The following is an 11859-nucleotide window of genomic DNA, read 5'->3' as shown; positions in this document are numbered from 1 at the left end:
GGGCAGCTTTGCAACGGGAAAGGGGCCAATGCAGTGGGACATTGCTCTCTGATCCTGAGCTTTCTGGGTCTCTCAGCTTGGGGCAGGAGTTTTGAGATGTGATGGAGACTGGAAGGAGTAGTTCTGAGGTGATAAGCAACTGAGCTTTTGAGATCATAGAGCACAGGCTCCCTGCACAAGGTAGGGCATTCCTTGAGTCTCTCTTCTGCATCAGGTATGTCAAGCTTTAGGCCTGGAAAACAGTAGTGATTTCAGAGTTCAGACCACAGCCACGTGAACTTTCTGATTATGTCAGGCTATACTCAGGACTTGGCTTCGCCCATGCCATGCGGCTAGCCATTGGCGCTGCCCTCCGTTCAGCCAACTAAGACCCTAAAACCTGCTTTAACTACAAACAACCTGGGCATTTTTTCCCCACTGTGCCTTCTGCTGCTCCCAATGAGCACCCTCCCCCCACGCGCTGCTGCGGGGGCAAACATTGGGCTTTAGAATGCAGATCCAAAACAAATGCACAGGGTCAACCATTACCTCCTAAACAGCAGGGAAACTTCCAGAGGGGCCAGCCCCTGGCCCCCACCCACAGGACAACCTCAGGGTTTATCAGGTTTGTCCCCCTGCCCAGACTCAGCCACTCCCCAACCCCACCAATCCATTTCAGATCTCTGGAGAGCAACTGCAGGGAGTGCAAGACTGGACCTCTGTTCTACCACCCAGTCAATATTGACCCCTGAAATGGGCCCTCAGCTCCTAAATACCGGAGTCTATGGCCCCTTACCTCCCCATACCTTTGGCCTAATCATTGGAAGGGCTAGCACCACCCTTCAAGGGATTCAAATTTCCCCAGGGGTTATTGATAATGATTTTACTGGAGAACTTGAGATTCTTGCCTCTACAAGTACAGGCATGATTATTATCCACCCAGGCACCCGCATTGCCCAACTCCTATTGCTTCCTCTCCGACATTCAAACCTTAAGTATAAAAAATTTGCCCGCTGCAAGGATGGTCCCAGTTCCTCTGATGTTTATTGGTTTCAACAGTTCTCCCAATCCCGCCCCCTCTTAACTCTCAAGCTTAATGGCAAACCCTCCCAAGGAATTTTGGACACAGGAGCTGATACCACTGTTATATCCCATAGAGATTGGCCCACTTCGTGGCCTCTTACCACATCCCACACCCATCTTAAAGGCATTGGCCAGACTTCAAACTCTCAACTGAGTTCACAGGTCCCTAAATGGACTGATGAAGAAGGCAATTCTGGTACTGTTACACCTTTTGTTGTCCCTGGCCTACCTATTAATCTCTGGGGCCGAGATATTCTTACCCAAATGAATGTCATCATGTGCAGTCCCAATGAAATTGTCACCAATCAAATGCTTAAACAAGGTTTCCTTCCTGGCAAGGGCTTAGGAAAAAATTCTCAGGGCATTAAAACACCTATCCCAGTACCTATTAAAAATGATAGGGTTGGATTAGGGTCTTCCCCAAATTTATCCTAATGGCCATTGACATTCCTGCACCCCATGCAGATAAAACTACTTGGAATACAAATGATCCTATTTGGGTTGATCACTGGCCTTTAACAAAAGAAAAGATTGCAGCTGCTATAGAGTTAGTATAGGAACAACTTGCCCCAGGTCATATCGAACCCACAAACTCCCCATGGAATACACCTATTTTTGTTATTAAAAAGAAATCAGAAAAATGGAGATTATTACAAGATCTTAGGGCTATAAATAAGGTCATGGTTCCCATGGGTGCCTCTCTGGTGGCAATTCCTTCTGGGTACCATAAAACTGTTATTGATCTCAAAGATTTTTTTTTACTATTCTACACCCCAAGGATAAATCACATTTTGCTTTTAGCATTCCCCAAATTAATTTCCAGGGACCAATGCCACATTTCCAATGGAGGGTCCTGCCCCAGGGAATGGCAAATAGTCCCACTCTATGCCAAAAATGTGTGGCTCAAGCAATAGATCCCGTCAGAGTAAAGTGGCCTTCCATCTATATTCTCCATTATGTGAATGATAGTCGTTTGGCAGGCCGACATCAAGACCAACTCTTCCAGTGCTATCAGGAGCTAACCTACAGCCTTTCAACAAGGGGACTTCAAATTGCCCCTGACAAAGTCCAGTTAGCAGATCCCTATCTTTGCCTGGGTTTTGAGCTTTATCAACAATGAGTCTTAACCCCAAAGATTCAATTACGGACCTCCCATCTTCAAACCCTAAATGATTTCCAAAAATTATTAGGTGATATTCAATGGCTTATTCGACCTTATTTAAAACTTACCACTGATGAACTGGTTCTCCTTAATGAGATTCTAAAAGGAGACTCAAACCCTTCATCTGCCAGAAAGCTTACGCCTGAGGCCCAGGTCTCTCTGGCTTTAGTCAATAAAGCTATTCAAAACCAAACTGTTTTTCAAATATCCTATTCTGATCCCGTTATACATAGCTTTTGCGACATCCCATGTCCCTACAGGAGTCTTCTGGCAACAAATAACCATCAGAGAAAAAAAAAAGAAGGAATCCCCTACTCTGGGTCCACCTACCTACCTCTCCCTCAAAGGTCCTGGCCACTTACCCATTTTTAATGGCCAAGCTAATTATTAAGGGCAGAGAAACAAGTCGCCAATACTTTGGAAAAGATCCTGACTCCATAGTCGTCCCCTATACGCGAGAACAATTAGATTGGCTGCTTCCAACAAATGATGAGTGGCCCATTTCCTGCTCCTCCTTCTTTGGTACTATCGATAACCATTATCCTAGTGATCCCTTGTTACAGTTTGCCAGAATTCATCCCTTTGTTTTCCCCAAATTAACTGCCTCACAACCTATAAGGGAGGCTCCCCTGATATTTACAGATGGCTCGGCCAATGGGGTTGCTGCCTATGTTGTGGATGGAAAGGCTACCTCCTGCCTCTCCCCACATTCTTCAGCACAGCTTGTTGAACTTTATGCAGTCATTCAAGTTTTTCAACTATTTCATTCTCAGCCCTTTAATTTGTATACTGATAGTGCTTATGTTGCCCATTCTGTTCCCTTATTGGAAACTGTTCCCTTTATTAAACCCTCTACCAATTGCCGCTCCATTTTTTCTTCAGCTGCGCTCCTTGATTATGGCTAGACAGTGCCCCTTTTTTATTGTCCATCTACAGGCCCATTTAAAATTGCCTGGTCCTCTGTTTGAGGGAAATGCCTTGGCTGATGCAGCCACACAATCATTTTTTTTCCTGTTCTTGCAGGATCCCTTTCTCAGGCTGCCCAAGCACACTCTCTTCACCATTTAAATGCTCATTCCCTTTGTTTGTTGTTTAAGCTTACCCTAGAACAGGCCTGAGAAATCGTTAAAAATTACACTGACTGTGCTGTCTCCCTCCCGGTTCAACATCTGGGAGTTAACCCCCAGGGCTTGGTTCCCAATGAAATATGGCAAATGGATGTTACTCATTTAATTGAATTTGGCAAACTTAAATACATACATGTTACAGTTGATACCTTTAGTGGTTTTATATTTGCCTCTCTCCAGGCCTGAGAGGCCTCCAAAAATGTTATTTCCCATATTTTACAATGTTTTCCCGTCCTAGGAAAGACTAAAGTTATAAAAACTGATAATGGCCCAGGATATACTGGAAAAAAATTTCAATCTTTTTGCCAACAACTTTAGATTAAGCATGTCAGTGGCATGCCTTACAACCTTCAGGGCCAGGGCATCATTGAACGTGCTCATCAGACTCTAAAATCTATGCTTCATAAATTAAAGAGGGGAAGCCTGTATGAAACATGAGGCACCCCCGAAATCTTTTTACATCATGCCCTTTTTGTCCTTAATTTCCTTACCTTGGACAAGAATGAAAGGTCTGCAGCGGATCGCTTTTGGCATCCACAAACTCAAAGCCACCAAGTATTGTTCATGTGGCGAGACCCCTTAACCGCCCAGTGGAAAGGGCCCAACCCAGTCCTGATCTGGGGTCGAGGGCCAGCATGCATCTATGACCAAACAGAGGGAGGCTCTCGTTGGCTCCCTGAGAGATTAAACAAGTCAGCTCTAACCAATCACCCAGGGAAAAGGATAGCACCTGAGGTCCTTTCCCTTTTCTTCTCCTTCTTTACAGATGCCGATGAAGAAAAAACTGGGAGAATTTCCCTGGATATTCTGGATCTCCCTGCTGCCTGTACCTTCTTATCAGGACCAGAGACTGGTCGACACATCCCCGTTTGCATGGCGCTTTTATTTGACTGAAAATTATACTAATTATGCTAAAACACAGACCTTTGGCCACCTGTTGGCTACCGCTGATTGCCCCTTGCAAGAATGCCAGAATCCCATTTTACTCAACTTTACTGATTTCCATAATTCCCCCGGCAAAGTGGCTCCTAATGTCTGTTTTTTGTATGACCAGACTGTCCACAACTGCAAAACTTATTTGAAGGAGAAAAGCATAGGATTCCCCTATTCTTACTGCAGAATTCATGATGCCATTCCTCCTGCTAAGGGACATGTAATTGGGAGAGAACGGAATAGCCCTAAATTTTATAAGACATCCACAGGATATTCCCTAGTGGTTTGGGACCCGTGGAACTCGAGATGGACTAGTACAGTAGAAGGAGCCATGTACATGGCCCGAATGGCCACATGGCCTAGCTCCAGACTCTACATTTGGCGCTCTTATGTACAAGTACAGTCTACAGTCCATCATAATATCCTTATACAAGAAAAAAAAATAATGACACAACTATTATCCCCTCCTCTCCATTTTCTTGGCTTTCCCTCCTCCGAGAAGGCCTTATGTTTGCCAGTGTTACTGGCATTGGGAATCTCTTATCATGCTTCCTATGTGCAGCCCTGGGACGTCCTCCCCTGACAGCAGTACCCCTGCTGCGGGTCCTTAGTTGTACCACCACTGATAATTCCCATGGCTTCCACCCCATCCCTGAAGTACCCTTGTTTCTTGACCCAGGCCGCTCCAAGTTTGATTTTTGCTTTTCCAGTGTTTCCCTTCCCTCTTGAAGTCAGACCGTATTACCCAATCATCCTTTTGCCCTCCCTGGATTTTTCTTTTGGTGCAATGGCACTCTATCAAAAAATTTGACCATCCCTATCCCAAAGGACATGTTCTGCCTACCCGTCACTCTGGTCCCACAACTTATACTCAGGACCCCTGCAGAGTTCTTGGGATGGGACGCCCCCTCCCCTTGCCCAAGCAAAAAAGAGCTGTCTTCTTGCCCCTTGTGGCCAGTATTTCCCTTGCCACCTCCCTAGTCTCTGCAGGCTTGGTTGGAGAAGCCCTGGGTCACTCCCTCATAACAACGGCTCATCTATCTGAACAACTTCAGGTAGCAATCAAGGCTGCTGCAGCATCCTTGTCCTTCCTCCAGAGGCAGTTAACCTCCCTTGCACAGGTTGCCCTACAAAACCGACGGGCCTTGGACCTGCTGACAGCAGAAAAGGGTGGGACATGCCTTTTTCTGAGGGAAGAATGTTATTATATTAATGAGTCTGGAATGGCAAAAACCCAGATAAGTTACATAAACTTAGCCTAGAGCTACATAAGCAGCAATTGTCTGCTGCCACAGATAACTGGCGGAGATCATCCATGTTCTCCTTTTTAATGCCTCGCAGGACCAGCCTTTTTTATTTATAACTTTGGGTCCCTTTATAATTGGCAGGCTAATCCGATTCATCAAAAAACAAATAGACTCCCTGGCATCAAAACCTATACAGGTTCATTACCATCAGCTTGAAATGTTGGATTGAGGATGTGATCCCTATGATATTTCTCAGTCCTCTTCTCCTTTAGGAGCAGCATAAAGTCTGAACCTACGCTTATTGGCATCAGCCGGTATGGACACCGCTGGGTGCAAGGCCAAGCACTGCAGGGGAAGGCTGATTTAATAGCCCTTGGTTCAGATTCCCTGAGAGACAAACATGACTTGCATAGAGGTTGGTATCTACAGGCAACAAAATGCCTAAGCCCTCTCCTCCCCAAAAGGTACCCTTTTTCTCAAGCCCGCAGCGGCTCTAGGAGGAATCAGGTCAATGTCTCCCCCAGCCTGTTAAGGTCCACCACCATTCAGGTGGGCACACTCCCCCATAAAATAAAACAAAGTGAGGAGATGCCAGGAACAATTGTAAGAGCCATGCCATATTGCCTGCCTGAGTTAAGTTTCTGTTCTCCAGTACTGACCCACTTAACAGAAAACTGACATACCTGGACAAGTCCTGAGTTATTAGAAAATAACATTTCCTTATCTTTCTGCTACACTGACCATTAGTAACAACATTTTGTGGTTCGGTTGCTTAGCAACCCAACACTTCCCTGATCTTTTCCCAAAGAAAGCTTCCTGGTCTGCTTGCTATAAAACTTGCCTGAGCAAAATAAAATTTTGCAGCTTGATCAGAATACCTGTCTTGCTGTCAATTCTTTGTGTCTCTTGTCCCTTTCATTCACCATTCCCCCTTCTAGGATCTCCACTGAAGATCCTGCTGGTCCGGACAAATATTGATCCAGTTGCCTCTTCCCCAGTATTCTGCCACTGTTAACACACTGGTCAGACTGTACCTCTGAGAGCACGAGATCCCAGCTTATTCAGAGAATATATAGTAAGAGCCATATGGAAAAAACAAAAAAGAAAGTTCAAAGAAACAGGTAGACCTAATTTTAATATTTTATTTAATAAAAAGTGCCAAAAACTCCACAATTTTTAACTTGGAAACAATGTAAGTAAATCGCTCATTACAAAGGCATACTAGTAGGTCTTTGAAATTTTGTGCATTATATGATAAAAGCATGAGGGAAAATATGAACAAATTTGAAATGTATCACAAAAGAAATATGACACGTTAACTTCAGTATATTTTAACATGCTTTTTCTTACTTACTTGGAAATACGTTACCACCAAAAAATTAATAAAAAACAAATGTTAACTGTCTTGTCAGTTTTCCTATTATAATAATGCCTGTAAAATGTAGTTTGATATATTTACCAGTATCACTACTAAAAACAAAATTCAATTACTGTTATCTGTGGTCAGACTAAAACCGAGTTTGACCTCACTTAAAAAAGAAAACAATATAAATTTCTAAGCCATTGCTTTTAGTAATTTATTTAAGTAAGAAAACATTATGTGTAAATGATTACTTACAGCCTACTCTTTTTATTAGTCGGTAAAATGTAGTCATTTTGGCATTTCAACATGTGGAAGGAACAAATCCTAATCTTACATCTTTACCATGTCTTTGCAATTCAGTATGCTGTTTCAAGAAATTAACAATGCGAGTAAGATATTTTTATGTGTCCATGTTCATGTGTGGGAGGAGGTGTGTGCACTTGCTTGTCTCTGTGTGTGTGTCCTCATGCACATGCTCACATGCATGCCAAAATTAGGTATCTGGAATTTTCTTCTACTCATATTTTCTGAGGCAGGATCTCTCACTGAACCTCGAATCTCTAATTTGCTAGAATGTCCGGCCACATGGCCCCAAGGCTCTTCCTTCCTCCACCTTTTCACATTGGAGTGACAAGTGTGCACCTGGATGCTCAGCTTTTTACACAAATGCTAGGTTCGGACTGAGCACAGGCGGGCTTGTGTGGTAAGCAACTGGACGACTGAGGCATTTCCTTAGCCCTGTGTAAATTATTAACTATAGACTTTACACACATCATTTCTAAGTATGTCTAGGATATGCAAACTGAATTTATAATTATGTTATGTTCTAGAGTATAAAATAAGTTGGACTCAGTACTCACACATGGCTAGTATGTATCATACCAAATGGGGCACAGCTAGTGGAAAAAGAATCAATATATATAGGGAATGATTTATACAGCTAAGGAAATGACAGGACTAAAGGAATTGGGAGTAGAGTAAGAGAACTAAAGGAAGTAGGGGGAATATTATGGCAAGGAACCTAAATCCCACCTAAAAATTCATGTGGCAAAGGCTGGATATCCAGCTGAGAACTTCATGGGAAGTAGTGGAAACTTTAGGGCAGGCCTACATCAAGGAAATATTATAATTATGTTCTTGAAGGTTCTATTGAAACCTCAAAGCCTCTGCTGTCTTTCTTTCCTGGCCCCACTATTAAATCCTCATGGATTTCCAAAAGTAACCAAAACCAGCCTAAAGTAATTTAGGGGATGAAAACATTGTCTTCAAAAATCACTGACCTTTTCACAATTATAGGCAGGAAAGTCTGTCACTGTTCTGATTTGTGTGATGTACCAACAAGCGAACCAAACAGTATGGGCACAGACAGAGCAAACTAGGACTTATCATCCTGTATTATACGCAATACACATCACTCTGGTCAGTAAAATGAAATATATCAATAGTAGACCAGTGATAAGCAGGAACTCTCAAAATCCTCCATCTTTTCTAAAATATTCTGTGTAGGAATCAGTTACATACCTATATTCCCTAAGTGTAATTTTCTACAATGTAAAGAACCTTATATATTGTGTGTGTGGGTCCAGGAAATAACATTTAGTACTTAAATAGTACATATCGGGTTGAAACTGTGTTGGACTGTGATATTTATTCTAAGTAAGTGATCCAGTTCATGTCAGCTCTCTCTGCAAGCGCTAGCATCACCTTCAACTGTAGTTGTACAATAGCAAGCTTCCTTCGGTCTATAGTGCCCTGAAAAGGCCATATTTCATAGCAATGTACAGGGATGGGATAAATCACATATTTTAGCTTCTTCAAGGGTGTTAAATTATTCATGATAGTCATAAGCATAGGCATTGTGATGGGGTTAGAAGCAAAGCACAGGACACGGAGATGAGTACAACGAATCAGAGCAGGGATAAGAACAGAGATTGTAGTATCATTTATAAGGCAATTATTTATCTCTAGATGCCGCAGAGTACCAGAGAGATTTACCAGAAGAGTTTGAAAGGGCTCAAAATCATCCCAATACATTGGGTTGTTGCTAAGATTCAACAGCTTTAGGCGGGAGACCTGAGGGTTCTGGGCCAGAAATCTGAAGTCTCTGTGCGAAAGATCACAGTATGTCAGATACAAGAAATTCAGACTAGGTGGCAGGACTCTGTAGGGAGAAAACAACAAAAAACTTGTGAAGAATGAAGACTGAATAAGGAAAACTACACCTTTATATCTAGAATAAACTATTATTCACAGGCATTATAATTGAGTATTAATGTGTTAATGTGTGCTTTAGTTCACTTAATAGTTTTGTGACTCTGATAATTTGTTTTAGACAGGATCTTTCTCTGTAGTCCTGGCTGTCCTGGAACTCACTATGGAGAATATACAGGCCTTGAACTCAAAGAATCTGCCTGTCTTTGCCTCCTGAGTGCTGAGATAAAAATCCCGTGCCACTACATCTGGCTGAAAGTTTTGTGTTCGACACTGAGATACAATTTCTTTTAATCTTAAGAATGTGTAAATTGTATTATAATAGACGATTTTAAGAAATATTAAGAGAAAAAACTGAAAGCACTTGATACTTACAACTTTATCCATTCTATATTTCAGTTCACCTTTTTAGTGGGGAGGGATCAGAAAGAGCAGGCAACTGAAAATTCCCTTTGGTCAGTCCCTAAATACCAACCTCTACTTTCATGGCCTATGCCTTGGAGATTACATATCAATAAAGTGATCTGACATTGTGGACTATGGGCATCTAAGATTAGGTGGATCAATGCTATAGTAAAAAGTCTTCCCCCATCTCAATCCCTGTTCCTCTTCATATCTAGAAGGCTAGTGTTTTTCACCTTTTATTTCTGCACTTGTCTGTACATTGCTGGCTGCTTAATTTTTGTAATTCTTTCTCCACTTTCAAATTCCCAGAAGCAACAAAGTGGAAAGCATAAAAGCTGTTCAGGAGATAAGGAATACCCAAGAATGTTTTCTTTCCTGTCTCAACAAGCTCTCCAGAAACCCAGGGCCCTGGCCCAAACTCTTACCTGAGCACTCTGTCCAGATGACCCGTGAGACAGAATGAAGACAAGCTGACTTCCTTAAGGCTGTTCATACGTTGCAAGTGACCCAGGAAATTTTTAAAGAGTTTCCCACCCAGAGATCTAAAAGTGACTTTAGACAGACTGAGGCTCTCTAGGTGGTCTATCTGAGACAGGACATTGGTGATATCACTCAGCGAACCCTTATCAATTGACAACTGATCAACACAGTTGAGATCAAGAAGTCTCAGTGTGCATTTGCTGTCACACAGTTTATCAACTTGTAAATCTCGACAGCATATGTGCAAAGACCCTAAACTCTCCCTAATTTTCCTTGTAAGAAAAACCAAAAATTCCTTTTCCACTAAGGAGCCATCTAGGGAAAGATCCACTAGTAACTCTACAGGCCTGGGGAACTGAACCATGGACTCTGGATTTACGAAACCATGCTGCCCTTCTATTTTCAGGATAGAGCTGTCAGAATAAGCACAAGAATGAAAACAGAAAGGTTCGTTGATGCTGACTTCATAGCATGTGGTCCTACAGTCGTTGTCTTGCCTTATATCTAGGATCCTCAGTTTAGGTCTCCTGTAGGGGTAAGAGGAGATAGAATAGTTGAGAAATAGCCAATGATAATGAAACTGAGTAGAATCAATGATGACATCTAGGAACTAATTCTTTTATCCATAGCTGACACTCCTTGTACTATCAACAAATCTTTCCCATGAAAATTCAGCCTCCTCCCCCAATCCTTTATATACCTTAAATCCCCTCCAGTCTTAAAGCTCCTGTCTTTGTCTTATGTAACACCTGTTATGTAAAACCATCAATAGAACCCTCTGTAACCGATTTCAAAATGAATATTGAATACAATCAGTAACCGATTTCATAATTAACATTGAATACAATCAATCTTTAAAGTGTTACCAAGTTTGCAGGCAACAGCCTCACCCATAAATCTTCAGCATTTACTTGTTACTCCTTCTGGGAGAGTAGCAGGCTGTGGTGTAACCGCCTCTGTCTTTCCATGTTTCTATTATACAGTCTTACCTAGAAGCAGAGTTCCTTGAAGGACGCACTGGAAGATTCTCAATCATGGCTTTCAGGAGTTCATGTTGAGGCTCCTGTACAGTTAATGACCCAATGTGGAGACAGTAATAGGGCCACACTTTCACCATCTCACTCAATATATTCTTATGCCCACCTTTGAAGGCAGCAATGAACAGTGGAACAAAAAAGAGTCTTGGCATATCCTCCAGAGCTTGGATTGCTATAGACTCATTTCTCAGCAGACTCTGTATAGCGAGATCGAACAGTGACTTTGGGTTCTTTGTATCCATCTTTGTGAACCTGAATCAGAAGGAGAAATATTTATAAGCTCTGGGAAATAAACCCCCAGTCTCTTCTTTGCAACAAGCGCCAGCAAAGTAGAAATTTAAAGAATAAATGAACCAGATAGCCAACACTAGATACATCTAGTATAGACACAGATTAGAAATTGACTTGTGAGTGTATAAAGGCAGGGGTGTGTGTGTGTGTGTGTGTATTACTATTCCCCCTCCCTTGTATATAAAGTATGTATGTGATAAAACACCATTAGAAATGGGTAGTAGGCTGGGTGGTGATGGGATATGCCTTTAATCCCAGCACTCGGGAGGCAGGGGCAGGTGGATCTCTGATTTCATAGCCAGCATGTTCTGCAGAGCGAGATCCAGGATAGGCTCTAAAGCTACACAAAGTAACCCTGTCTCCAAAAAAGAAACAGGTAGTAAGAAAGCAGAAAACAATTTTGGTTACTTAGCTACATGACCTCAGTATTTTTCCTTCAATAGTATATGCGCTATGATGAAGAACAAGCTAAATCTACAAAAAAGTGGTACAATAGAAAATATTAAAACACCAAATTAATTGTGATTAAAGAGAAAAAGAA

At 42.1% G+C, this 11859-nt stretch overlaps 1 protein-coding gene across 1 annotated transcript; it reads right to left on the bottom strand.

Annotated features, from left to right (window-relative positions):
- Nucleotides 1-6659: 6659 nt before the first annotated feature.
- LOC131898873 (melanoma antigen preferentially expressed in tumors-like) lies at nucleotides 6660-11353 on the bottom strand. Its single transcript, XM_059250137.1, has 3 exons — nucleotides 10980-11353; nucleotides 9936-10517; nucleotides 6660-9055 (listed from the first exon to the last, which is right to left on the bottom strand). Exons 1-3 carry the CDS (start codon nucleotides 11267-11269, stop codon nucleotides 8542-8544), a joined length of 1386 nt encoding a protein of 461 aa, XP_059106120.1. The 5' UTR covers nucleotides 11270-11353; the 3' UTR covers nucleotides 6660-8541.
- Nucleotides 11354-11859: the final 506 nt, after the last annotated feature.

This window comes from Peromyscus eremicus, chromosome X, assembly GCF_949786415.1.
Source record: "Peromyscus eremicus chromosome X, PerEre_H2_v1, whole genome shotgun sequence".
Classification (NCBI taxonomy): Eukaryota; Metazoa; Chordata; class Mammalia; order Rodentia; family Cricetidae; genus Peromyscus; species Peromyscus eremicus.
Note: the sequence above shows the minus strand (reverse complement) of the source record. Positions and strands in the feature narration are given on the sequence as shown.

Excerpts from the sequence above, each read along its gene's own strand:
- LOC131898873 (XM_059250137.1), bottom strand. The coding sequence starts at position 11,269 with ATGGATACAAAGAACCCAAAGTCACTGTTCGATCTCGCTATACAGAGT. Across the intron at positions 10,518-10,979 it reads TCAAGGAACTCTGCTTCTAG|GAGACCTAAACTGAGGATCC; the intron begins GTAAGACTGTAT and ends TTACCCCTACAG. Across the intron at positions 9,056-9,935 it reads CATCTGGACAGAGTGCTCAG|AGTCCTGCCACCTAGTCTGA; the intron begins GTAAGAGTTTGG and ends TTCTCCCTACAG.